Source organism: Trichosurus vulpecula, chromosome 3, assembly GCF_011100635.1.
Source record: "Trichosurus vulpecula isolate mTriVul1 chromosome 3, mTriVul1.pri, whole genome shotgun sequence".
Taxonomy (NCBI): Eukaryota; Metazoa; Chordata; class Mammalia; order Diprotodontia; family Phalangeridae; genus Trichosurus; species Trichosurus vulpecula.
Genome location: NC_050575.1, coordinates 102,859,127 through 102,884,079, shown reverse-complemented (window position 1 = coordinate 102,884,079; position 24,953 = coordinate 102,859,127). Strand labels below are relative to the sequence as shown.

General features: G+C 43.5%; 1 protein-coding gene across 1 annotated transcript in view; it reads left to right on the top strand.

Moving 5' to 3' along the window:
- The window catches only part of SOGA1 (suppressor of glucose, autophagy associated 1), a 118,809-nt gene that overhangs the window by 31,981 nt on the left and 61,875 nt on the right, over positions 1 to 24,953 (top strand). The window contains exons 2-3 of the mRNA XM_036751810.1: positions 6,007 to 6,231; positions 13,341 to 13,499. Of these exons, the coding sequence (XP_036607705.1) occupies positions 6,034 to 6,231; positions 13,341 to 13,499 (357 nt within the window). The 5' untranslated portion in view covers positions 6,007 to 6,033. The remainder of the gene's footprint in view (positions 1 to 6,006; positions 6,232 to 13,340; positions 13,500 to 24,953) is intronic.

Below are 24,953 nucleotides of genomic sequence, written 5' to 3'. Positions count from 1 at the left end.
CACAGACTGCGACTTTTTTTAAAAACATTGTATCTTCCCTAGTACCTAACACACAGTGGGTGCTTAGTAAAGATCAACTAATTGAGCTGAATTACTGTCTTTGAGGGTCTGAACGTAGAAGATAAGCTCCTTGCTGACAGGTACTATTTTTGATTTTGACAGAATCACTGCCTAGTACAGTGCCGCACACATAGTAGGTGTTTCATGAATGTTGGTTGAATTTGAATGGAAGACGCTTCATGTGGAAGCGGCAGCATCCAATTTGTTTTGCCTGGTGCCAGACCACAGAACTAGACCTCATTGTGGAGACTCTGCAGAGGAGCAGCTTTTAGCTCCTTGTAAGGAGAAACGTCCCAGCAGGAACAGCTGTCCCAGAGTGACATGGGTTGCCTTAGGGGAGGGGGGATTCCCTTCTGTGCTGTAAGTATTCAAGCTGAGGCTGGATGGCCAGGCATTAAACATTTATTAAATGCCTGCTATGTGCCAGGCACTGTACTAAGCACTAGGGACACAAAAAGAGGCAAAAGACGATCTCTGTCTTCCAAGAGCGCAGGGTTTAATGGCCAGTTTTTAGGGAGATGATCTGAACAGGTGATTCCTATTAGGTGCCAATTGCACTAGGTGCCCCCTGAGGTGTCTGGCAGGCTGTGAACAGTACTTACCTTCCTGTCAACAGCTGAGCCCCATTCCCCAGGCAGGGCAGACCCTCCTGCCCCTCTCTTCACCAGGCAGCAGTTCCCTTGGCAGCCTGGGCCCCCTCTTTGTACTTTTGGGGAAAGGAAGCAGAGAAAAGACTATGGGGTTTACATAAAGAGATAGGAAGGGGAAAAAAGAAGGACTTGCTGCAGAGGAAGACAGAAGGGGTTCTTTGAAGCAGTTCATACTTTTTATACTTATATGTCTTCTAAGAAGGGTTGAGCAGAATTAAATCAAACTCCTGTTAAAAAAAAAAGGCAAGAACTCTTGGGTCCTCCTCATTTGTTTCCAGACTGTTTATCTCATTTCCTGCCTGAGATCCCATCCTGCAAGCAGAGATGAGATGTGGAAGGCCCCACTTTACCTCTCCGGGGTGCTTACCTGCTTAGGTCTCCCCCACCCTGTTTTATCAGATTCTGCTGTTTTGGATTCCATTGGTATCATTAGCTTGGAAAAGAATCATCATCTTGTTGTTGTTCAGTTGTTTCCAACTCTGCATGACCCCATTTGGGCTCTTCTTGGCAGACATACTGGAGCGGTTTGCCATTTCCTTGTCTAGCTCATTTGAGAGATGAAGAAACTGAGGCAAACAGGATTAAGTGACTTGTCCAGGGTCACACAGCTAGTAAGTGTTTGAGGCTGGATTTGAACCTAGGTCTTCCTGACCTGAGGCCAGCTGCTCTATCCACCGTGCCACCTAGCTGCCTCGGATCAGTATCATAGATTGTAAAGAGTTGGACGGGTGGACCCTTCGAAATCATTTAACTCAAACACCTCCAGACAGTAGAGAACTAAGGCCTTGAGGTTGGGTGACATGCTTAGCCTCACAGGGAGAGCAAATGTTCTTTAAGTCCCTTGTGGGGCTGTACTCTGTAACCCTGGTGGCGTCTCCTTTATGTTATCTTCCTGGTTCTTCTGATTAGTAATTACCTTCCTTCTTGGGCTTCACATAGCACTGTGTTTTGCAATTTAATACTATGCACTATAAAAATAGAGATCACGTTTCAGTAGGACTTGAGGATCGACAAAGCATTTCCCTCATAACTTGTGAGGGAATTAGGTTGTGAAAGTATCGTGATTCCCCATTTTAAAGATGAGAACAGTAAGACTCAGAAACTTATGTGATTTCCTAAATTTCACAAAACTGAAACCAACATGGATTTATTCAGCACTTAACTATGTGCCAGGTGCTGAGGATACAAAGATAAAGATGAAACATCATCCTGCCCTCAAGAAGCTTATATTCTTCTGAAAAAGAAGATGACATGTACACTTATAAGTATATAAAAATCAATATAAGGTCATTTTTTACAGGGGGGGGGAAGTATGAGCTCAAAAGAATTGGATAAGGCTTTCATGTAGAAGATGGTGCTTGTGCTGGTCCCTGAGGGAAATGAGAGAATTAGAAGAGGCAGAGGGGAGGAGGGAGTTCATTCCAGGAGTGGGGCCCCGGGGGAAAAGGGTGGGGGGAAGGGAGAGCCTGCCAGCAGAAACACATGGAGAGAGGAAATGAAAGGATGTCATGTGTGAGGACTAGCAAGAGGGCCAGTTGGACTGGCTCATAGAGTGTAGAGAATAAAAGGTAGCAGAATTATAGTACTGACTCTGTCATTCAAGACCTTCCATAGCCTAGCTCCAATCTACTGGCCAGCCTTATCTCATATTTCACGTATTCTCTGTTCTAGCCAAATTGAAATACTCTCCTTCTCCTTCCCCACCCTCCTCTGCCTGCTTCTTCTCCTTGTCCACTATCTTTAAAATATACTCCTCTTCCCCCATCTCTATGCAGTAGGATGTAATCTTCTTGAGGGCAGGAACTGTCTTGCCTTTAAAGTATGTGTGTTCTGAGTGCCTAGCACTGTACCTAACACCATTATTGTTGTTCAGTTGTGTCCAACTTTTCAAGACTCTATTTGGGGTTTTCTTGGTAAGGATATTGGAGTGGTTTGCTATTTCCTTCTCCAGCTTGACAGATGAGGAAACTGAGGCAAATAGGGTTAAGTGACTTCCCCAGGGTCACACAGCTAGCAAGTGTCTGAAGTGGGATTTGAACTCAGGAAGATGAGACTTCTTGACTTCAGGCCTGGCACTCTAACCACTTCAGCACCTAGCTGCCCCTTAATAAATGCTTGACTGATTAATTTGGTGAAGTTCCTCCCTTTCCTCAAGGCCCAGCTCAGATGCTACCTTCTCCAGGAAACCTTGCCTGATTCTTCCTACCCTCCCCATTCACCAAGCTGAAAGTGTTCTCTTCCTCAGATGTTTCATAAACACTTTGTCTTGCATTCTTCTTTTTGCTTACCTCATTCTCCTTTGTATGAAAATTATGTATTTCATTTCATCTTCACTGTTAGATGATAAGTTCCTTGAGGTGAAGACCTGTGTCTTATCTATGTACCCCTAGCATTTGAAGAACCTTTTTTAACCTAGTAGGTATTTCAGGGTTCATTAAATGGAAGTGTGGATCCAAAGAACAGGCCTTATGAGAATTCCCTAGAGCCAGACCTACTCCTTTCTTCACAGTAGCTGTCACTCCCTCCAGCACTGGCCACAGTTTGGCAAAGGGCATCAAGGTAACCCAGAAGTGGTGACACCCTTAGGACATTGTAGTCATTTACCAAAAGGTTGTCACTTTACAATTCAGAAATAGGGGCTCAGATGAGCATTAGCTGCCACTGATCAGATCAGCTTTCAGCTGGCTGGTCTTCCCCTCCCTGAGAGCCCCCACTGAATGCTAAGAACTCTTTATGGGGCTCCCCAGCTCCCCTCTCCTCCTTAGTGTGAGCTTCTCTGTCTGTCTGCTCCATCACCTGGAGACTGGGGGGAGCCCATCCAGCACAGACCCTAGGATTGTCTGGCAGAGACATAGCCTGTGACAGCCACAAGCCCCATATTGTCGATTCAGTCCCCTCACGTGGTGAGCTGTGCCAGGCTCTGCTGACCTAGATTTTGACTGCAGCTGGCTAGCTTCTCCCTGCAGAGCCAAGAGCCCACCCATTGCTGGGGCCCCAGGGAGTGAAGTTCAGGAGAATGGCTAGATCAGAACCAATAAGAAATTTAACAAGCAAGAACTAGAAGTGACTTAATATGGAAGTCCTCCACTTTAGATCAGAAAAAAAATCAATCATATAAATACAGAATGGGAGAGACTTAGCTTAGAAACAGTCGTGAAAAAAGATGTGGGGGTTTGGGTTCATGACAATGTTCTCAACAATGTGATGCGGCTGCTAAAAAAAAGAGCTAACTCTATATAAACATATCCAGGCCTCCCCCATTCTTCTAAAAAAAAAATCATTACTTGACCCTGCTACTCCTTCATCATCCTACATCCCTCCTCACAGCCAAATTCCTAGAAAGAATCTACACCCATTTCCTCACCTCCCACTCACTTTTCAGGCCCTTTGTAGTCTGGCTTCCAACTCTACTGCTCAACCAAAACAGCTCTCTCCAAGGCTACTATTGATTTCGTAATTGCCAATCCATAAATGCCAAAGACCTTTTCTCATTCCTCCTTCTTGACCTGCCTGTAGCTTTTGATGCTCTTGGCTCCCCACCAACCTGCCCCCCCCCGCCCCCCCGCCACTTGCGCCGGTCCCCCCCCCCCCCCCCCCCACCGCCAGACAGACATACACACACTCCTACTTCCTGGGTATTTTCTCTTCTCTGGACCCCAGCTCTTTTCTCTCCTGCTAAGGAGTAGAGACAATCACAGAGGTCTCAAAGGTCGAAGGGAGTTCGGAGGATGTCGAGTCTAACCTCAATTCCAGTGCAGGTGGTCATCCAGTTTCTGCTTGAACAGGCACCTCCAAGGATGATGAGATTCACTTTTTTGAGAGGAAGTCCATTCCTTTTCCTGACTGCCATAACTGCTGGAAGTCATTATTAATATTATTATGCTGAAGTCTAATTCCCTATAACTTTCAATGTTGCTTTTAGTTCTACTTTTGGGGTCAAGCCAAACGAATCTGATCTCTCTTCTCCAAGATAACTTCAAATACTTAATATGAGGTGTCTAGTCGGTCTTCTCCCCCACCCTCCAAATCTAGTAGCCCTCAGACCTGGTAACTGTTTCAACCCATCCATCTTCTCCATCAAGGTTGTCCTAGGCAAGTAACTATGTATCTCTATACTGGGATACTATGTATTATTTCTTTTTCCTCACTTCCCCAACTTGCAATGATATAAAGTATCTCACTTCCTCTTCTCTTTTCCAGCTTTGGTTCCTCACTCCTCACACTGGTTTGTGTCAAATAGGATTCTGACCAGAATGATACAAAGAGAATTTTAGAGTCAGAGAGGGAGTGAGAGATAAGCTTGGGTAACCAGAAGCGGTGGAGGACAGTTGGCATATGTCTGCAAACTGAGCTGCTGTTCTTGGGAATGAGCTGTGAATGGCATTGAAAGAGCTATGAAATTTACCTAGATCAGGGGTGCCTAACCTGAGATCTGCAAACTTCTGTTTTTTTGTAAATCTCTTCTAACTATATTGCTATAGAATTGGTTTCCGTTGTAATCCTATCTATTTTTACTTTATGCATTTAAGAATATGATTCTGAGTGCAGGTTTTGACTTCCCCAGACTGCCTGAGGGAATCCTGACAGATGAAATTGTGGATCTTTGCAGGATTGAAGAGGGACATAGGGTATTATAAAAACCCCTGAAAACTCAAAAGATCTGGGTTCAGTTCTTGACTGCCATTATCTGTATTACTTTGGGCAGGTTATTTCCCCCTCTCTATACCTCAGTTTCCTTCTCCATAAAATAAGGAGGATTTGCTTAGATGGTCTCTAAGGGCCCTTCAAGCTCCAAGTCCTGTGATGCTAACTTTGATTATATACTTTCTTCTTATGAATAATTTGTAATTTCTAGTGTCCCTTGAGTTTATAATGCACTTTCCTCACTGAAACCTTATGAAGTCAATTGTACAAATATCATTACATCCTTTTATGGATGAAGAAATGGACTCAGAGAGATTGATTAAGTAGCCCAAGGCAACACAGCTTGGTACACAAGTTCAGAGCTATTTAGACCACAACATGCTTCCTCTGTTTTGTGCTTCTGAACTTCTTTCCCAATTAGATTGAAAGTCTCTTTGTGTCCTGGCCTCTTGCTTTTCCATTTTTTAGGCCCTTCCACCCTGCGCTCCATTATAGTTCTGGGCACAACATACCACCAAGGCTCAGTAACTCTGGTTGTGGAGAAGACCCAGCTGTGTGGGGGCAGGGAGACAGGAGAGAGGCCAGTTAAGAAATGGTGACAAGGACATGGGGAACACTTCAGGACTAAGGCTTTGACCTTTATTCTCTCTAGGATGAGATCGAGGAGCTGAGGGCTGAGATGCTGGAGATGCGGGATGTCTACATGGAGGAGGATGTCTACCAGCTCCAGGAGCTCCGACAGCAACTAGACCAAGCCAGCAAGACCTGCCGCATCCTGCAGTACCGTCTACGCAAGGCAGAAAGGCGCAGCCTCCGAGTGGCCCAGACAGGCCAGGTGGATGGGGAGCTCATTCATAGCCTGGAGCAGGATGTCAAAGTGAGTCATCAGGAAGAGAGCTCTTACCCATTCACTTCATTCATTTACTCATCAAACATTTATTAAATGCCTCCTTATATTAGGAACCAGGGGATAGAAAATTTAGATAAGATACAGTCCCTGCCCTCATGAACCTTACATTCTAGTGGACCAAGACAAATTTATATAATAGTAATACATGACATATTTAGTAAATTCTTTGAGAGGTATAGACTGCTATAGTAGATCTGAAGGGGAACTTCCTTACTCTTGGGGAATCAGGGATGGGAAAGTTCATAGATTTAGGGCTGGAAGGAATCACCTAGCCCACTTTATAGGTGGGCAAACTGTTACCCAAAGAGGTTAAGTTATTTGCCCAAGGTTACACAGGTAGTAAATGTACCTGCCAAAAGTGAGTTTTGAGCCCAGATCTTCTGGATCCAGAGCCAGTAAGACTTCTGAAGATTCCTAGAGGAAATGACATTTGAGCTGAGCTTTAAAAGGTTGAAAGAAATTCAGTAGGCCAAGAGAGTGGCCAGATCCCAGACTTCAGGGTGCCTGTTCATTAGACTTCTGGAGCTCAGGCACTCTGAGAATCCCTCCTGGGATGCAGGATGTGACCAGCTAAAGAATAATCATGCGTTCTCTAGGTGGTGTGTGATACAACCTGTTCTCCTTGAGGATCAAGTAAGAAAGTTGCCACAGTGGCTACAGCCCAGGACACTGCCTAGTGTCTTGGCCCATTGGAAATATGCCCATCCTTGTTTTGGGAAGGGCATTCCCCTCTCACCCTTGCTCCTGACAATGCCATTTACTCTGAGTTTGAGAGCACGTTGAGGATTCTGGCCTGGGGGATCACATTTGGGCTGGGTATTGGCTCCTTTGCCTAGTTTCCATTGAGCCCAGACTGAGTTTTGCTTAGTATTTCCAGAGTGTCCCCCCCAATCATCTCTGTCCTTCCATGCCCCCCTCTTTACTGTATGCCTTTGAGTGCGCTGTCCTAGGTAGCACACCTGATATGCTAGGAGTTTCAGATATTATTAAGCAATCCATTAATTGACCATTTTGTGTTGAGCCTGTTCTTTAGGAGAGGATGCCTCCCCATGCTAGGTGCTGTGAGGGATACTGAGCAAGTTTTAAGACCTAGTCTTTGCATTTAGAGGGTTTAAAACCTATTTGGGGAGATTAGACCTCCACTCATGAAAAGTTAGCTAACAGTACAAGATATGTAGCAAATGACAAAAAAAGATGTTTAGGACTTCAGAGGAGAGAGAGAGAGATTGCTGAGGAATAGGATGGGCAGGGAAGACTTTGAGGAGAAGATGGGGGTTAGGACAAGTTTTCAAGGTGGGGAAGATCTCTCTAGGTAGAGAGGGGTTTTGCTGTTAGTGATAAAGTAGAACATGGCACATTTGAGATATAATAGACATACTAACCTACTAGTATGTTAGGATCTGGTTATATCTATTCACACTAGATTCCTGTAAGGGTGGGCACCTATAATGGCAGAATCGGTACCACAGGGGTATTCCTTTCAACCTTTGACACCTCTGTCTTGTCTGTATTCAGTACTCCTCACACAGGAAATATTTTAAAATGTTTTGTTACATTCTCTGCTCTCTTCTCCTCTCCTATCCTGTCCTCTCTCTATCTGCTCTCCTCTCTTCCCCCTGCCTTTTCTCCTCTCTCCTCCCATTCCCATTTTGCCCAGTTGGTGAACTCAATCAGCATTACTTATGCTTGGGAATAGCATTTATTGCTAAAGAGGCAGCTGAATCTTAGATTGGAGCATTTCTCTCCATCCAGGCACTTCTTGCCTGTTTTCCTCTAAATGTGGACTATTGAGATGGAGGAGGGAGGGGCCAAAGTACGTCTCTCTAGACCTAGGCATAGTATCTGCCATCCTCCCCTTGCTTTGTGCAGAGGAAAAGAGCATTATGAGGGTCAAGGGGTTAGGCTTTCTGGAAAAGATTGTATTTGAGTTGTACTTTAAGGATACGCAGGAATACTGCAAGGAAAGAGAAAGAGGGAGCCCTTTCTCTTTAAAAACAAAAAACACTTAAAAATATGAACTTAACATTATCCCCAAACACAAACATTTCAATATAGAAAGAATAAAAAAAAAAGAAGTTCTGACATGAAACCATGACATTCTTTTATGTGCGGTTTGTTTTGGGGGAAAGAAATGTAGGGGCAGCTAGGTGGCGCAGTGAATAGAGCACTGGCCCTGGAGTCAGGAGGACCTGAGTTCAAATCCAACCTTTGACACTTACTAGCTGTGTGACCTTGGGCAAGTCACTTAACCCCAACTGCTTTGCCTTCCCCCCTCAAAAAAACAAGTATGTTAAATTTCACAATGAAGAGGTGAAATTGAGAGGAAGCACTTTCCATGGAGAGGGGGCAGTGTAAGCAAAGGCAGGGTGCACAGTGTATGCTTATGGGTCAGAGTTACCCAGCTTAACCAGACTCTAGACTGAATGGAGGAATGATGGTGGTAAAAATAAGGCTGGAGAGATTGGGTGGTACCATGGTGGAGGAATTGGAATTTGACTCAAGGTAATACGGAGCCATTGAAGATTTTTGAGCAGAGCAGCAAAATGACCAAATCTCTGAGTAAGAAAGATGCTTCAGGCATTGTGTAATGGTTGAACTGGAGTTGAGATAGTGGAAATAGGAAGATCTTTTAAGAAATTCTTTCCCAAAGTCCTGCAGGCAATTCTTCAGGCTCCATATGAAATAAAATGCCTCCTTACTAAGTCTCTAGTTTTGTTTCCCAGGAGCCATATTTCCCAGAGGATAATCTGGTAAGTGAAGTATATGGAAGAGTTGAGGCTTGGGTCACACAGGGAGAAAGCTTTGGTATGTGTAGGGCATGAACAGTGGTTGGGGGCTCAGGAAGTCAGAATAGTCTCTAATCCAGAGACTTGCCCTGCATATTTGGATTTTAATTGGCTAATCCCCTAGTTGGTGGCAGCTGCTTCCCTCCTCCTCCATCAGGGCTTAGAAAACCATGATCTCATTCACATTCTTGCTACATGTCTTCTAGCAGCCCTCATCCCTGTATAGGGCGTGGGAGAATCATCACTATCCAGGAATGAAGCTTTGATGAAATGTCCATGTGGTCCTTATTTCAAGGGAAATCTGGGGGTTGGCTTGGAGAGTCGTTAGAGTATGAATTTCCATAGAGAGGGACGTGATTTATCAGGGTGACTCTGCACTGGTTTTTAAGGGGGCTACTAGTGAGATTTAGGCTGACTTATCTTGCCAGCTTATCCTTACAGGCCCTCAGGCCTCTGCCATTCACCACCCACCCACAGCAGTCAAGGCTACCCCACATCCCCAGCAGGGCTCATGATGAATAAAAACATTTTTGTTTGGTTTAGCTCAATGCACATCTGTTAAGGGCCCGCTGCATGCAAAATGCTATGATAGGTGCTGGGGGAAATACAAAGTTTAGATGAACTTTAGATCAGACCCAGTTCTTGCCTTCATGGAGCTCACAGTCTAATAGAGGTATAAGACACATACACAGAAAGCTACAATTCACAATATTACATGCGAATCATCAAGCATTTACTAAATGTCTACTTACGTATGAGGCACTGTGCTAAGCACTTTATAATTACTATTTAATTTGATCCTCACAACAGCCTTATTAGGTAGGTGCTATTATGACCCCCTTTTTAAGATTAAGGAAACTGAGGCAAGTTTAAGTGACTTGCCCAAGGTCACACAGCTGGTAGCATCTGAGGCTGGATTTGAATTCAGGACTTCTTGACTACGGGCCCAGCATTCTATGCACTGTACCACCTAGCTACTTCTAAAAGAAAGTGTGACAATAATTGAATATATTTATCTGTGTATCTAGAATTAGCCCTGAGCTCAAAGCATCGGCTCTGCGTGACTAATCATGAAAATAGTTTCCATTTCTGTAGGTCTTTATGATCTTTCAGAGTACATTTTCCACACAACACTGGGAGTTAGGTAGGGGAGGTGTTTTAAGCTCCATCTTCTTGATGGTGAAGCTGAGGTTCAGAGGTGAAATGACTGTGTCACACAGCTTGAGCCCCAAGGCCAGGGCTCTTTCCACTGCATTGCCAGACCACACCCTTCTAAAAATCATGAGGTTGCTTTCACAAGCCATCCACAGCAGTCAGGGTTGTTGCTTTATAGTCAGTCATTAATTGCTCACTCAATAAGCATCTGCTATGTACTGGGCACTGTGTGGGGGCACTAGAGACACAAAGAAATAAAACCCTCATGGAGCTTACAATCTGGTAGGATGAACAATGGGTACATATATAACTAAACAGAAAATGTTGACAAAATAAATACAAGGTAATTTCAGGGGGGGAGAACTAGCAAGTGGGATATCCAGCAAAGGCCTCTTGCAGGAGGTGATACCTGAGTTGAGCTTTGAAAGAAGCCGGAGATTCCGGGGGCGGGGTGAAGATGTAACTTATTCCAGTGGTGGGGAACAGCTTGTGCCAAGCATGGAAACAGGAGATGGAATGTCATGTATGAGGAACAACAAGAAGGCCAGGCTAGCAGGTCCACAGAATTTGTGAAGGGGAGTAAAAGAAGGCCTCCTCTATCACGGAACCATCTAGTTTTATTGCTAGAGGGACTCCTGTAAGCATCTAATCCAACCCCCTCTTTTTACAAATGTGCAAAGGGAGGTCTATAAAGGGGAAGTGACTAGCCCAAGGTCGTACAATGAGCTAGGACTAAAACCTGACTCTCTTGCCTCTCCAGTCCAAAGACTTTTTGTTGTTCTACGGAATCTGTGCTGTCTCAGTTAAGTTAAGAGAAAAAGGATATATTATGGGCCTACTAGGTGCCAGGCACTAAATGCCAAAGATACAAAGAAAGGCAAAAACCACCCCTGCTCTTGGGGAGCTCAGAATCTAATGGGAGAAACAACATTCAAACAGCTTTGTACAAACCAGATATCTCCGGGATAAACTGGAGATAATCTCAGAGGGGAAATGTTGGCATTGAGGGGCCCAGGGAAACAGGTTTAAGAGGTGTGATGTAGTTTGATTTCTTCTTTGTGCAGAATTTAGGAGCACAGGGGAGCTATGGGCAGGGGGAGGAACCTTAGGAAAGAGAACCAAATTGGGAAGCAAGGGAGATGGTTTGGAGCAGGGCCAGCGCCCTTCCTCCCAAGCCTAAAGCCATTCATCAGGAACTTTGCTGGTGCTCTGCAGCCGGATCTTGATCGGATTTTAAAGTTTACGTTAAAGACTCAACCTCAGGTGGTCTCTGAAAGGGCTCTCTTTTAAATCAAGGGAGGGACTGAGTAGGTTTCACTTCCAAACATTCACTTACTTGGCAGAGGGTATGAGATCAGGCTTTTTCTGATTTTGATACGGTGGGTTTGGAATCAGATCTGGCTCACAGTCAGTCAGTCAGTCAACATTCATTAAGTGCTTACTATGTGCCAGGCACGGGGCTAAACACTACAATTATTATCTCACTTGATCTTCATCACAGCCCTGGGAGGTAGGTGCTCCTACTTTCCCTATTTTACAGATGAGGAAACAGAGACAAACAGAGATTAAGTGTCACACAGCTAATAGCGTTTGAGGCCACATTTAAACTTGGGTCTTCCTGACTCCAGGCCTGATGTTGCCCGTGCTGTATGACACCAGGTAAGGCGCTTACAGGGTCTATCTGTAAAGGGTGCGCTTCCATTGCCTGCTTCATGAGATAATGTGGAGACGGTGCTTCGTAAACCATCATTAATGCAGAATTATGTGTGATATAGAAATAGGAGCTGTTAGTATTATCACCATGAAACTGGTCAGAGTTGGTGGGGAGGGGAGGCTGCGCTTACAGGAAGGCTTTTGTTTTCCATTGAAAATATCAAAATGAAAATATTTTCAACCATGAAGCCTCTCCTGGCTTCAGAAGAACTTAACAGTCAGATTTGTCCCCTCCTTTCCAGCTGAACGGCACCTTTCATGTCTATTAAGGACCAGCTCCAGGTCCTTGTTGTAGAGCATGGATGCAGCCTGAGTCCATTCCTGTCCTCCATCCTCTTTGGGGCTCACTGAGGCAGACCTTGGGGGAGTGTGACAGATCTTGCTGTTGCAAGAGGAGTCACTCTTCAGGCCCAGAAGAAGATTAGTCCCAGCCCTGCCACTGATTACTTGTGTGTATTTAGCATATCAGATCTCTTTACTTCTCTGAACTAAAGTCTCCTCATCTATCAAGGGAGTATAATCTTTCTTTTTAACTTAAAAATTGTTTCCCTTTTGTCTTTATACTACCTCATTTCCCAATGCATCCCTTCCCACCTAGAGCATTATGCCTTGAAACAAAGGAAAAAGAAAGAGGAAAAAAAGAGTTCAATCAACATAACAATCAAGTCTGAAAATATGTGCTCTATTCCCCCCTTCATAACACTCTCTCCTCCCCTTGCAAAGAAGAGGAGTGTACTCATTTCTTCTTCAAGGCTGGACTTGGTTATTTGATTACACAGAATTTCATTTTGATTATTTGATAACAAATTGTGGTTTTTCTTTACATTAACATTGCTGAGGTCATTGTATTGAGTTGTCTTCCTGATCCTGCTTTCTCCACTTTGTATCAGTTCATATAAGTCTTCCCCTGCTTCTGAATATTTTTCATATTCATCATTTATTATGGCATAGTAAAAGTCCATTATATTCACATATCATATTTTGTTTAGTCATTCTCCAATTGATGAGCATCTGCTTTGTTTCTAGCTCTTTGCTACCCCCAAAATGCTGCCATTAATATTTTGGTGTATACAGGACCTTTCTTTTGATCATTGACCTCCTTGGAGTACAGGGCGCAATGATTCTTAAGATGCTTCCTTTACAGGGCTGCTACTTACAACCTGTGTGACCCTAGATAAATAATTCTTGTTTCTGGGCTTCAGTTTCAATTTCCTCATCGATCATTTGAGGCAGTCACAGTAAGTGATTTCAAATATCCTTCCTTCTTTAAAATCTGTGAGCCTCTGACCTAAGAAAATACAATGAGATCATTGATATGAAAGAGGCAGCCAGGCCTCATCTATATCTCTGGGGCCTAGAGGGTGGCCCTAGGCTTTAACCACCCCAGATCACTCAACCCTAGTCTCTTCTCTGGGTGTGCAGGTTTCCAAAGACATCTCTGTGCGTTTGCATAATGAGCTGGAGGCTGTGGAAAAGAAGAGAATCCGACTGGAGGAGGAGAATGAAGATCTGCGACAGAGGCTGATCGAGGCAGAGCTGGCCAAGCAAGTGCTACAGCACGAGATGGACAAACCTCGAGAGGTGAGCCTGATCGGGGGAGATGGGAAGAAGTGCTAGGTGGTCCACATAAAGCTGATAGATTCAGGAAAGGAATTGGGGCACACAAGAGTACGGGGAAGTAAAAAGGGCCTTTTTAGCCCTCTTTCACTTCCTCTCCATATTAGCTAGAGTCTCCAGGCTCTGTTCAGTTTAATTTAGAAAGTCCGTATGGTGTAGGGATTAAATTGTGGTGCTGTGGAAAGAGCACTGGAATTAGAGACTGAAGACCTGGATTCAAATATTGCCTATGCCACATGACTTTGGTCAAGTCACTGAACATCCCTGGGGATCCCTTCCAGATTGAACTCTCTGAACCTATGGCTCTATGTAAGAGCATAGGACTTTTATAGTCTAGAAACCTGGCTTCAAATTCTGTTTTCTTCCCTTTTTTCCCCAATTAACATGCATTTTTTTCTCTCCCTCTTACTTCCTCCCTATTGGAGAAAAAGAGACAAAGGGAAGGAAAACAAAACCCTAGGAGGAAATATACATAGTCAAGCAAAGCCAGTTTCTACATTGTCTGTGTCCAAAAATGCATATCTCATTTTGGTACCCTGAGTCAATTACCTCTGTCAGGACACAGGCAGCATGATCATCATTAGTCCTCTGGAATTCTCTGTATGAGGTTAGGTAAGCTTCCTCTCTTCTCTGAGTGATGACCTGCATCTATAAAATGGGGGTAAGAATATGAACTTGAATTGCTTACCTCACCAGGTGTTTATGAGGAAAGCATACCAGGAGCCTTAAGACACTGTATAAATGTGTGTTAAATTAAATACCTCTCCAACATCTTCCTCAGCAAAATCTGCTGAGTCCTGTTTCCTTCCCTGGAGGACTCCCAGAGATAGTTTCCCCCCCTGGAAAACAACCTTCTGGCTTGTACAGTCTGATGCTATGCTTTTCCTCCTGGACTTGGTTCCGATGACTCCACAGACAATAAATACCACTCCCCAGATTAGTTGCTTTTCAGCTAACATAGGTTTTCAAGGTCAGATATCAAGGTCAAGGTGGCCTGTTAATGTATTTACTGTGGTGAGTTGAGGCCTCTTGTTACCAGGCTTGAATGAAGTTAAAAGTACTCAGAACAATGTAATACTATGGAATTCTCTTCAGAGACCTCAGTCTAGCACAATACTTTGAAAAGGACAGGCAGCGAGGGCAGACTTTTATTTCATTGAAACCCTTTTAACATCACATCATTTCCCTATAAACTTCCTCCCACCTTGAAACTTTCCTTTTATTTAAAAAAAATTAAGCAAAACCAAATTTAAAAATTACCCTGTTTGATAATATATGTAAAATTTCACACCTGTTCCCCTCCCCCTAGCTATGGTTCAGAGATATAGACCAGGAAGGGATCTCAGGACCCATTTCTCCAAACTTTGTCATTTTATTCATGAGGAAATCACAACCCTAGGGGAAGTTAAGTGACTTGCTGCAGGTCTCACAAGTGATAAATATTAGGGGCAGGATTTGAACACACGTCCTTTGGTGTCCAAGCTTTGTTCTTTCTCTTGCGGCTTCTCTATAACTTGGAGCAAGTCACTCTCCTGAAAGGAGTAAGGGTTGGTGGGAAAGAAGGCTCTGTTCTTTGGAAGCAAGATTATTCATTGCAATTAATTGAATTTGGCTCCTTTTTAGGATTGCTTTTTACTTGTTTTATTACAGTTATTTCTATTATTCTCTTGGTTTTGCTTTTTTTTTTTTTTTTTTTGCTCTACATCAGTTCATTCAAGTCTTCTAAGGGCAGGCTTCCATGGGGTAGGTTTCCCTTCGGGCTGTTTTTTCTCTAATAAAATGATATTGACTAGTGGCTGCCTACAGAGTGGGAAACCAGGAAATAACACTGAGAAGCAAATTGAATTTAATACAGTCCATTCTGTTGAATATTTGCTATGTGCCAAACCATGCCAATCTTGGGGAAGGAAGGAGGAAAAAGGGGAGATACAAAATGCTTAGTACAGCCCCTGCCTGCAAGGGTCTTAAAATGAAGTTGGACGTTAAAGACGTACAGAAGAAACAGTCATCGGGAAGGAAATGAGACAGTAGATCAAGTATTAACTTGCCTAATGTAGAGTATAGACAGTGCTGTAGGAGAGGGAAAGCGAGCTTTGAGACAGCTCACTGACTTTGGAAGAGCTCTGCCCAAGGCCTTCAGAGTCACAGAAACTCCCCAGGGAACTTCCTGTTCTGGCACTTACGAGCTGTGTGACCCTGAGCAAGTCTCAAGGCAAGGACGACCCCCAGTATGGAAAGAACAAGTCCAAAGGAAGGCTGGGAAAGGAAACCTGGAGGAGGGAGGGTCAAGGGGAAGGGCTTGGAGATGGATCAGTAAATGCAAAGCTCAGGATTTGGCTGAAGTATTTCTAGTGAATACCTATCTACTTGTTTGGGCATTTGAACAACTGAAAGTTTGTCTTAAGCAAGCAGGAGATGTTTTTCTTGTTAATAAAGGGAAATGTTCTTGGTGTCTTACTTTAAAAAACAATAGGTGACCTCCCCCACCTCCTTCTTTCATGTCTTCCCCCATTAGATTGTAAGCTCCTTGAGGGCAGGGACTGTCTTTTTTAGTTTTATTTGTATCTCTAATGCTTAGCACAGAGGATATTTATCATATCTACTGTACCTACTGTAATGCTCTGTTTGGATTTAATGAAGAAAGATATAATTTAAGCTTCCAGGGAACTTACCTAGTTATAATATATTGATAATGAAACAAAGGATAAAGGAATAACATGTTAGCCTATGATGTAGGTTTCTGGGTCCCTTTCATGCAGATTTAGTATGCCCACAGTAAAGGAGAGGGCCAATCAGGAGCTGTCCAGCTCTCCTCCAGGATCAAATACAAAGTTCTTTGTTGGGCATTTAAAGCTTTTCACAACCTGGCTCCATCTTACCTTTTCTGTCTTTTTTACACTTGACTCCCCTCCATGCTCTCTGGCCTAATTGCTGTTTTTCAAACATGACACCCCACCTCTTATTTCTGTGCTTTGTGCTGGCTGCCCCCATACCTAGAATGCTCCTTAGAATCTCGGACTCAAATGCCACCTCTTTGAGGAGGCCTTCCCCAGTCCCCCGAGCTGCTAGGGAATTCCCCTTAATGGCTGTGTTCCACTTATTCTGTATGAATCTTCTATGTGCTATTTAATTACAGGTTGTCTCCCCCATTTGATTGTAAGCTCCCTGAGGGCTTGTTTTTGCCTTTCTTTGTATCTCCAGTGCCACCACACTGCCTAGCACATAGTAAATGCTTAGTAAATGTTTGTGGATTGATTGCATAGTCTCTGGACTGGCCTGAGCAGCTACCAGAACATCAGGGCTCAAACTATTTTATGCTTGTGTATAAACAAAGGCCCCTTATAAATGCACCAGTCTATAGTAAATAATGCAACAGTAACGTATAGGTTAGTTAAGGATGCACCCAGGGGTTTTTGCAATTCTTGTGGATTAGACTCTGGCCTCATCCATCCCTTTGCCTGCTTCTGTCTAAGGATCTCCCCACTCCTCTCTCTAGTATGACCAGAATGCTTTACCCTTCCTTCCTGAATCTTCTCCTCTACCTACTTCTGATCCCTGCTTTCAATTCTTGTGCTGTAGGACAGCAAAACCACTGGATATGTCTGCTTGGGGGTGAATCACTTAACGACTCAGTGTCTTGGTTTTCCTAGAAATGAAGTCATTACCTTCATTGGGATATTTAGAATCTACTGTGCTCTGAGGTCCTTTGGATACAAATGCTTTATTGACTAAAGGTGGTGGCTAGTATTCTTACAGTTTTTCAGCATGTTTTGACAAATCCCTGAACTGCCATAACTAGGCCTTTGCTGTGAACTTTAGTAGTTTGTAGTTTTGATATTCCCTGAAATCTCTGTAAGTATTTTGAAGTAGGATTTGGGGTCTAGTGGGAAGAGACTTCGGCTAGGAACTGGGAGGTCTGGCTTTATCACAACCTATATGAACTAAGACAAATCACTCACTTACTTACTTCTGTAAAGCTATACTAGAACCCATTTATAAAATGAGAATACCACCTGTTCTAGCCGGGAGTTCACCCTTACTGATGGCCTTCAAGAAAAGGCAGGAGGAAGGAGTCCTTACATCATGTAGGAGCTTATACTACACTTCTAAGCCCTCCCTTCCAACCCTGAGAGTCTAGAATCATTGATGGGAAGCACTTTTGGAGTACAAAAGCATTCCATAATATGAACTATGGTTATTGCTTTAATATTTCAAGTATCTATGGTTTCAATGATGTGCACATTCCCTCTACCACAAATGATGATTGCAGTGGATGATAGTCAGGAGCTGCCTGGATGAAGATCCAGCAAAGGAAACTGAGCACTGGTCCCCAAGGTAGGAGGAGAACCAGGAGAAAAAAGTGTCAAAAACCCTAGAGTTGGGGTGGACAACCTGTAGCCTTGAAGCCACATGTGGCCCTCTAGGTTCTCAAGTGCCGCCCTTTGACTGAATCCAAACTTCACAGAATAAATCCCCTTAATAAAAGGATTTGTTCTGTAAAACTTGGACTCAGTCAAAAGGCTGCACCCAAGGACCTAGAAGGCTACATGTGGCCTAGAAGCCCTAGGTTCCCCACCCCTGAAGAGTAAAGAGAGGAATTAAGGAGAAGGAGATTGACAGTGGCAGAGGCCTCAGAGAAGTCTAGGATGAAGACTGAGAAGATTGATCTTGCAAGTTCCTTCCACTCTGACACTCCCAGTTTTGGGTTGGGAAGTGTAGAAGCATATTATAATTGAAGTTATTAAGAAATATTTATTTCTTTAGTGTAAAGTCTTTCCTAGACTTACCTGAAGGAAGGAAACTATCAGTACTTAATCAAACTTCTCAGGAAACAATGCCCTCCATTAAAATCCTTTCCCCCCTTCCTTCCGCCTAACCCTTTTGTTTTAGGAAAGTATTTAAAAACTAAAGCCCTGCATAAAATATGGATTAAGGGTGGTAACCAAATTTTGTAGGTGAAATAGCTCCAATCCAGTTAAGATCTTTGAATCCCTGAATCCCTGAAGGGATTGTAGTACTGACCTGTGGAAGAGCTGGACCTTCTTTTTCCATTTCTGAAGGGATTACTGGTATTGGTTATCTCCGCTCTGCTTTTAGGGAGGCAGAAGAAGCCCTTGAAGGGAGTGGTCAGAGGGACTGAGTGATTTTAGGAGAATTATTCTCCAGGTGTGACCCCAAAGATTAAGTGACTATTGTTCTTTTAGATAATGCAGTCAGTTAATCTTGAACTACATAATTATGTTTTATTTTTATTGGAAATTTTCCTACTTCTAGGTTCCTATAAATGTTACTTTACAATGTCTTGTGTTACAAGTCTGAGGGCATATGGAGACTATCAGTTTGGACTTTTTCTCTCTTAGACTAAGCTAGAATTGCTCAAATTCAGAACAATGATAAATTAGTTAAAATTGTTCCTGGCAGGCTTGTGCCTAAAATTCAGAGGACAGTATTAATACATTTTCTTTGAGAGAAGTCAGCATGGAGGAGGTCAACATGGGCCTTGAAGGATGGATAGGATTTGGAGGGGAAGAGAGAAGAGCATTTAGTAAAATTGGGGGGGTGGGCGCCAGGGATTAGCATGGGCTGCATGACTTGGAAGTAGAGCTGTCTAGCTATGGTGGAAGATATGTTCTAGAGAGAAGTGGAATGTAACATTGAATTAATAGGTTAAAACCAAATAATAGAATGTCTTTGAATACCAAGCTTGGAAATTTGGTTGGGGGCTTTAACAGGTGACCTGGATGTTCTTGTAGATTACAAGCCCAGGGAGTTTGATGTGGCAGGGGAACTGAAAAACAAACAAAAAACCCATAAAATTTTAGATTATACTACTATAGGTACAATATCCTTAATGAGGAATGATCTCCTTGTTCTCTGCCCTGATCAGACCACATCTTGATAGTTGTTGTTCATTTTTCAGTAGTGTCTGACTCTTCATGACCCCATTTGGGGTTTTTTTGGCAAAGATACAGAATAGTTTGCCATTTTCTTCTCCAGCTCATTTTACAGATGAGGAAGCTGAGGGCAAACAGGGTTAAGTGACTTGCCCAGGGTCACATAGCTAGTAAGTGTCTGAGGCCAGACTGAACCCAGAAGATGAGTCTTCCTGACTCCAGGCCTGGTACTCTATCCACTGAGCCACCTCAATGCCCTCTGTGTTCAATTGTGGGGCCACATTTTAGGACAGATATTTAATATCCAAGAAGGGCAACCAGGATGGAGAAGAGACTGGATATTATGCCATAAGAGGCACAGTTGAAGAAAATGGTTTGTTCAACCTGAGGAAATGCAAAAATAAGATGGGAAAGGATAGCTGTCTTCAAACAGATGAGCTTTCATGTAGAAGAGAGAAGAAATTTGTTCTGCTTGGCCACAGAGGATAGAATGAAAAGCAACAGATTATTCCTTGCACAATATACTATATCTCCTGACTTTGTATTTTCTTTAGTTGTTCCTCCATTACAAATTGTTCTCCCTCCTTTTCTCTACCTCATAGCTCTCCTAGCTTCCTTCAAGATTCAGGTAAATTTCCACCTTCTTCCTGAAGCCTTTCTCTATCCTCCCAACCCCCCTCCTCCACTCCCCTCCCAGCCTACCCAATGCCTTCCCTCCAACTCCAACTCACTCTGGGTACCATGTTTAGATATAGTCATTTACAGGTTGACTCTCCCATGAGAATATGAGTTGCTTGAGGGAAGGGACCATTTTTCCCTTTCTTTACGTCCCCAGAGCTTAAGCACATAGTTGATTCAGTACACTCTTAATAAATGCTTATTGACTCTCCTTGGAAGTTACAGAGAGGCATATTTAGCCTCAATGAAGGGATGGATTACCTAACATTGGAAATTCTTGGATGGGGGAATGACCTTGTGAGAACAGAATTTAAGAGAAGTCCAGCACAGCCCCTAATAAAGTTCCTGGTCACAGCTGTGGAAACCCATCACCCAGCAATATATGATGAATCCTGCCAACTGAGCAGTGGTAGAAAGTGTAATTCATTCCTCCCATGACAATTCTGAGGCACTTCAGACATCTGAGTTGATGTTCTGAGTTCCTGGAGTCCCCTCCCCAGCTTCCTAAGAGGGTTGGGATCACTCAAGTTCCAGGCTGTGCTCTCACAACCAGGATAACCCAGCTCTAAAGGGTGAGGGGATTGGTGTGGTCTCAGCAACAGAGGAGTGGCTAGTGGATAGTATGAAGACACTCAGTAGCAACTGGCAACTCTCTTCTCTGATGGACAGATAGTTACTTTATAAAATGCATATTGGCTCATGTACTCCAGGACAATGGGCATGTTCCACTGGGTAGGATTGGATTCTGATCAGGTCAACAAGCTTCAGATCAGAGTCCAGAGCTCATTGCCTTGCAATCACATCAGCCCCCAGGAAGCTCTGGTTTTAGATTAGATTTTTCCTCTGGGTGAGCCATCCAGGGATTTAAAATGAAAAGAGATCAAAGCCGGGAGGGATCTTAGGGCTTAGAACATGAAACTGTCTGACCTGGAAGGAACATTAGGATATAGACTGTATGTATAGACTGTAAGCTCCCTGAGGGAGACCCCACCTAGGAGCTTTACATGAGCAGGACTGTGTTCACTTTTGTCTTGTATCTCTAGTGCCTAGCAACAGCACCTGATACACATAATAAATAAATGCTTATTGATAGCTTGATTAAATGCTAGAAACAGAAGGGACTTTATAATAATAAAAATACCAGCTAGGGCCTCCTCCCCATCAAATAATTACCTTATATTTATTTTATGTCTATTTACCTATGTGTGTATGTATGTATGTGTGTGTGTGTGTAGGTTTTTCCTGAGAGAATCTAAGCACAAGAACCATTTCGCTTTTAGACTTTGTATTCGCCACACTTAGCAGAGTTCAGAAGTCATCATTTAATAAACACTTGTTGATTGAGTGATTCCAGAACCTTTAAGATTTGAAAAATATTTTGCTAACAATAAGCCTGTGAAAAATGTAGTGCAAGCATTGATATTCCCATTTTACAAATCAGATAACTGAGGATCCTTAAGTTTAAGTGACTTGTCCAAGATAAAACGGCCAGTAAGTATCAAATCAAGGATTCAAAACTAGTCTGTCTTGACTCCAGGTCAGTTGTAACAGCTTTCCTTATTGCTTTACGATGATATAAGCTGTTACTTGAGCCTTGCCTAGATATGGTCTGTCCCCTGTTGTTCCCTAGGAGGAAGCTACTTGAACTTCAGGACTTCCTCTAGACAGCTGTCCCAGGGTCCACAAGACCTAGCTCAGGTGACACCTCTTCCATGAAGCCTTCCCTGATTCCCCCTGCTGAAGTGACTGTTGCCCTCCTCAGAATTGCTTAGAGCACTTTTTGTATAGATCAGATCTTTCCTTGACTCCCATCACATCTTACCTTGTGCGCTATTTATTTCTTTGTGCAAATATCACATTCTCTTCTATCTGCATCATCAGTGAACTCCCCCCACCCACTTTCCAGTCCCCAAACACACACACACACACACACACACACACACACACACACACACACACACTCACACGCTGAGTTGTAATCTCCTGGAAGGCAGGGCAGAAATGGTCTCTGTTTATTGGTATAACTACAGCGTGGAATACAGGGCCTGACATCTAGTGGGAGCTTAATAAATGGTTGTTGGATTTGTTGAATTTTGTAGCTGTCACCAAGAAGCACAGGCTTTTGGATTGGAATCTTCAGGGCAGTGGTAGGGACCTGAGTGCCAAGTATGGGACAGGAACAAGTCCAAAGGGCTGCCCTATTTAGACATCCCCTCTGCTTCCTTATTGTGGGAGCACTGATCCCTAAGGGTCCATCTGAGGGTAGACTGAAGACAGGGAAATGGTTCACAGAGCAGAATCCTCAGTCTCACTTCTGTACCCTCATGTTCGTTGTTGCCAGTTTCTGTATGGGTCTTGAGAAGTAGAAATTTGATGCAGAGCAAGCCTCTGTCCCTGGCATCTGACTTGAACTTGGGGTTCCCAGAGCCCAAAAGCTCCTGCTGCCTTGAGATGATCTCAGCTAGATATAGTCAGTGGGGAGGGGAAGAACAGCCCTGCCAGCTGCCCAGGGGGGCAGCTGGCATTGACTGACAATGCTGCAAGGTCACCCAGACTGGCACAACCCCCCCTTTGGAGGATACAAGGAGGACATGAGCTGCCTCCTTTCTCTCCCGCAGTTGTGGCATGCTGGAGGGCCAGAGTTATGTTGAGAGGAATGGGCACTATTTTGAAGATGCTTTTTCTGCATTCCTGTAATAACAGATACCCTCAACACAACTGCTATGGGCCAGAGTCCTTACACTTACCCACTAAGGAACAATGAATTGGATGCAGAGACAGTGATGGGTGTTATCCAGGTTTGAGCTATAGTAGCAGTATCTCACCTCTTCTCCAATCATGTTCAAACTTTGAATTAGGGTCCCAGGATTTAAAATTAGAAGGAAATTTATAAATCATGTAATCCAGCCTCTTCATTTCCAAGATGTAGAAGTGGCCTAGAGAGACAAAGGGATTTGACCAAGATAGGATGGTTCATAAGCAGCAAGAGTGCAATTCACACCAATGTCTCTGGTTTCAAATTCAGTGCCATTTCTACTCTACTATAATGCTGGGAATCAGCAAATTTGGTTTAGCCCAAGTTTTACCAGTAGCTCTCTATGGGACCTTGGTCAAGCTATTTCCCTTCTCTCAGTCTCGGGTGCCTTACTTCACTTGCAAAGAGAGGAAGTTGTACCAGATAGTCTCTAAAGTCTCATTGAGACAGTAGTCTGTGTTCGGTTTTCTAAGTAAGATCTTTTCTAGCTCAGGCATTTAACATTCAGTGTCCTAAAGTCCCCTTCCAGCTCTCACATTCCATATTCTAAGGTTCCTTCCAGCCCTGAGATTGTGTGTTCTGTGTTCTGAGGTCCCTTGCAGTTGTAACATTCTGTATTCTAAGGTTCCTACCAGCTCCGCTATTCTTTGTTCTGCGTACTAAGACCACTTCCTGAAAAACTGACTTGGTAGGGAGACACATAATTAGTTTATTCTGTCATTATCCTGAGAACCCTAGGACTCTTCAGTCTGGGAGGATGAAAACAGCTCCCCTGGGCAGTTGGCAAGGCTGCCCTTCCCCTCCCCCCTGATTATCCATATAATCACAAAGCCAAGGTCTTACCCTGCAATTCTGTTCAAGAAGCTTCAGTGGCTGCCTAGTGTCTCTGGGATAAAATCCAAATTCATCTAACATTTTATAGGGAAGTTTTTGTGTAGGGTTGTAACATGGTCAGACATGTTACATGTGCATGTACTATGTACATTAGGAAGGGTTACATGATAGAGACAGAGTATGTACATTACGAAGGTTTTGTTTTGTTTTGTTTTTTTAACATATGAAGGGTGTTTTAGAGGGGCTCAGTAGGGATTTATATAAATTTACAGAGCACAGAACTATAGGTCCCTGAGGAAAACTAGGATGTTTGGGACATGACATCAAGAAGGAAGACCATGATCTCCCATCACATGTCCCTCAGCGATCCCTCTAATGACAAAATCCTGGACTGAAAGGGCTGTGGCTTTAGAGTGGTGGGAAAACAGGAAGTAATCGCTCATTCATTCAATATTTCCAGAGTTCCATGATCTCATCAATGTAGATGCTCCCTCCAACAGTCCACATCATAACCCAGCCAAGTTTTCTCATCCTTTGTTATTCTCATCCCAAATCATTCATAGAGGATACACCCAATGCCCTGGAAGCTGCTTCCTCGTGGGTACCAATACAGAACTTGGGCTACCCATTGGTTATTACTCATTTCAGATACCTGACTGACCCACCTTCCTTTCCAATCATATATTTTCTGGTACTTTTATGCCATTTCTTGCATGCAAATCATGATTAGAGACCCACTATCTCCTATCTCTCCATGGACCTTTGAGTGATTTGCAGTCTTTATTCTTCAGAGATTGCTCCCTGATTTGCAGTCATATAGTATCTATGAGAACACTGACACAAGTTAGTAGGGAGCAGCTTGGGATTATTTTAAAATACTGTACAATTTCCCAAATGCAATCCAGGCTGCTTTCTCTATTTAATTCTAGGCCCAGCTCATTGTCCATCCAGAGTACCTGTCCATGGAGCATCTAGGTGGCACAGTGGCTAGAGCACTGGCCCTGGAGTCAGGAGGACCTGAGTTCAAATCTGGCCTCTGATACTTAACACACTTACTAGCTGTGTGACCTTGGGCAAATCACTTAACCCCAATTGCCCTGCCTTCCCCCCCTCCAAAAAAAAAAACAACAAAAAACAAAGTACCTGTCCAAGAAATAAGTACTGATGTACTTAACTAACTCTGCCTATCCAACTGCATATTGTCATCTAAACAACAGATATTTTCCATCCATTTAGTTTTATCCATGTGGATTGTGA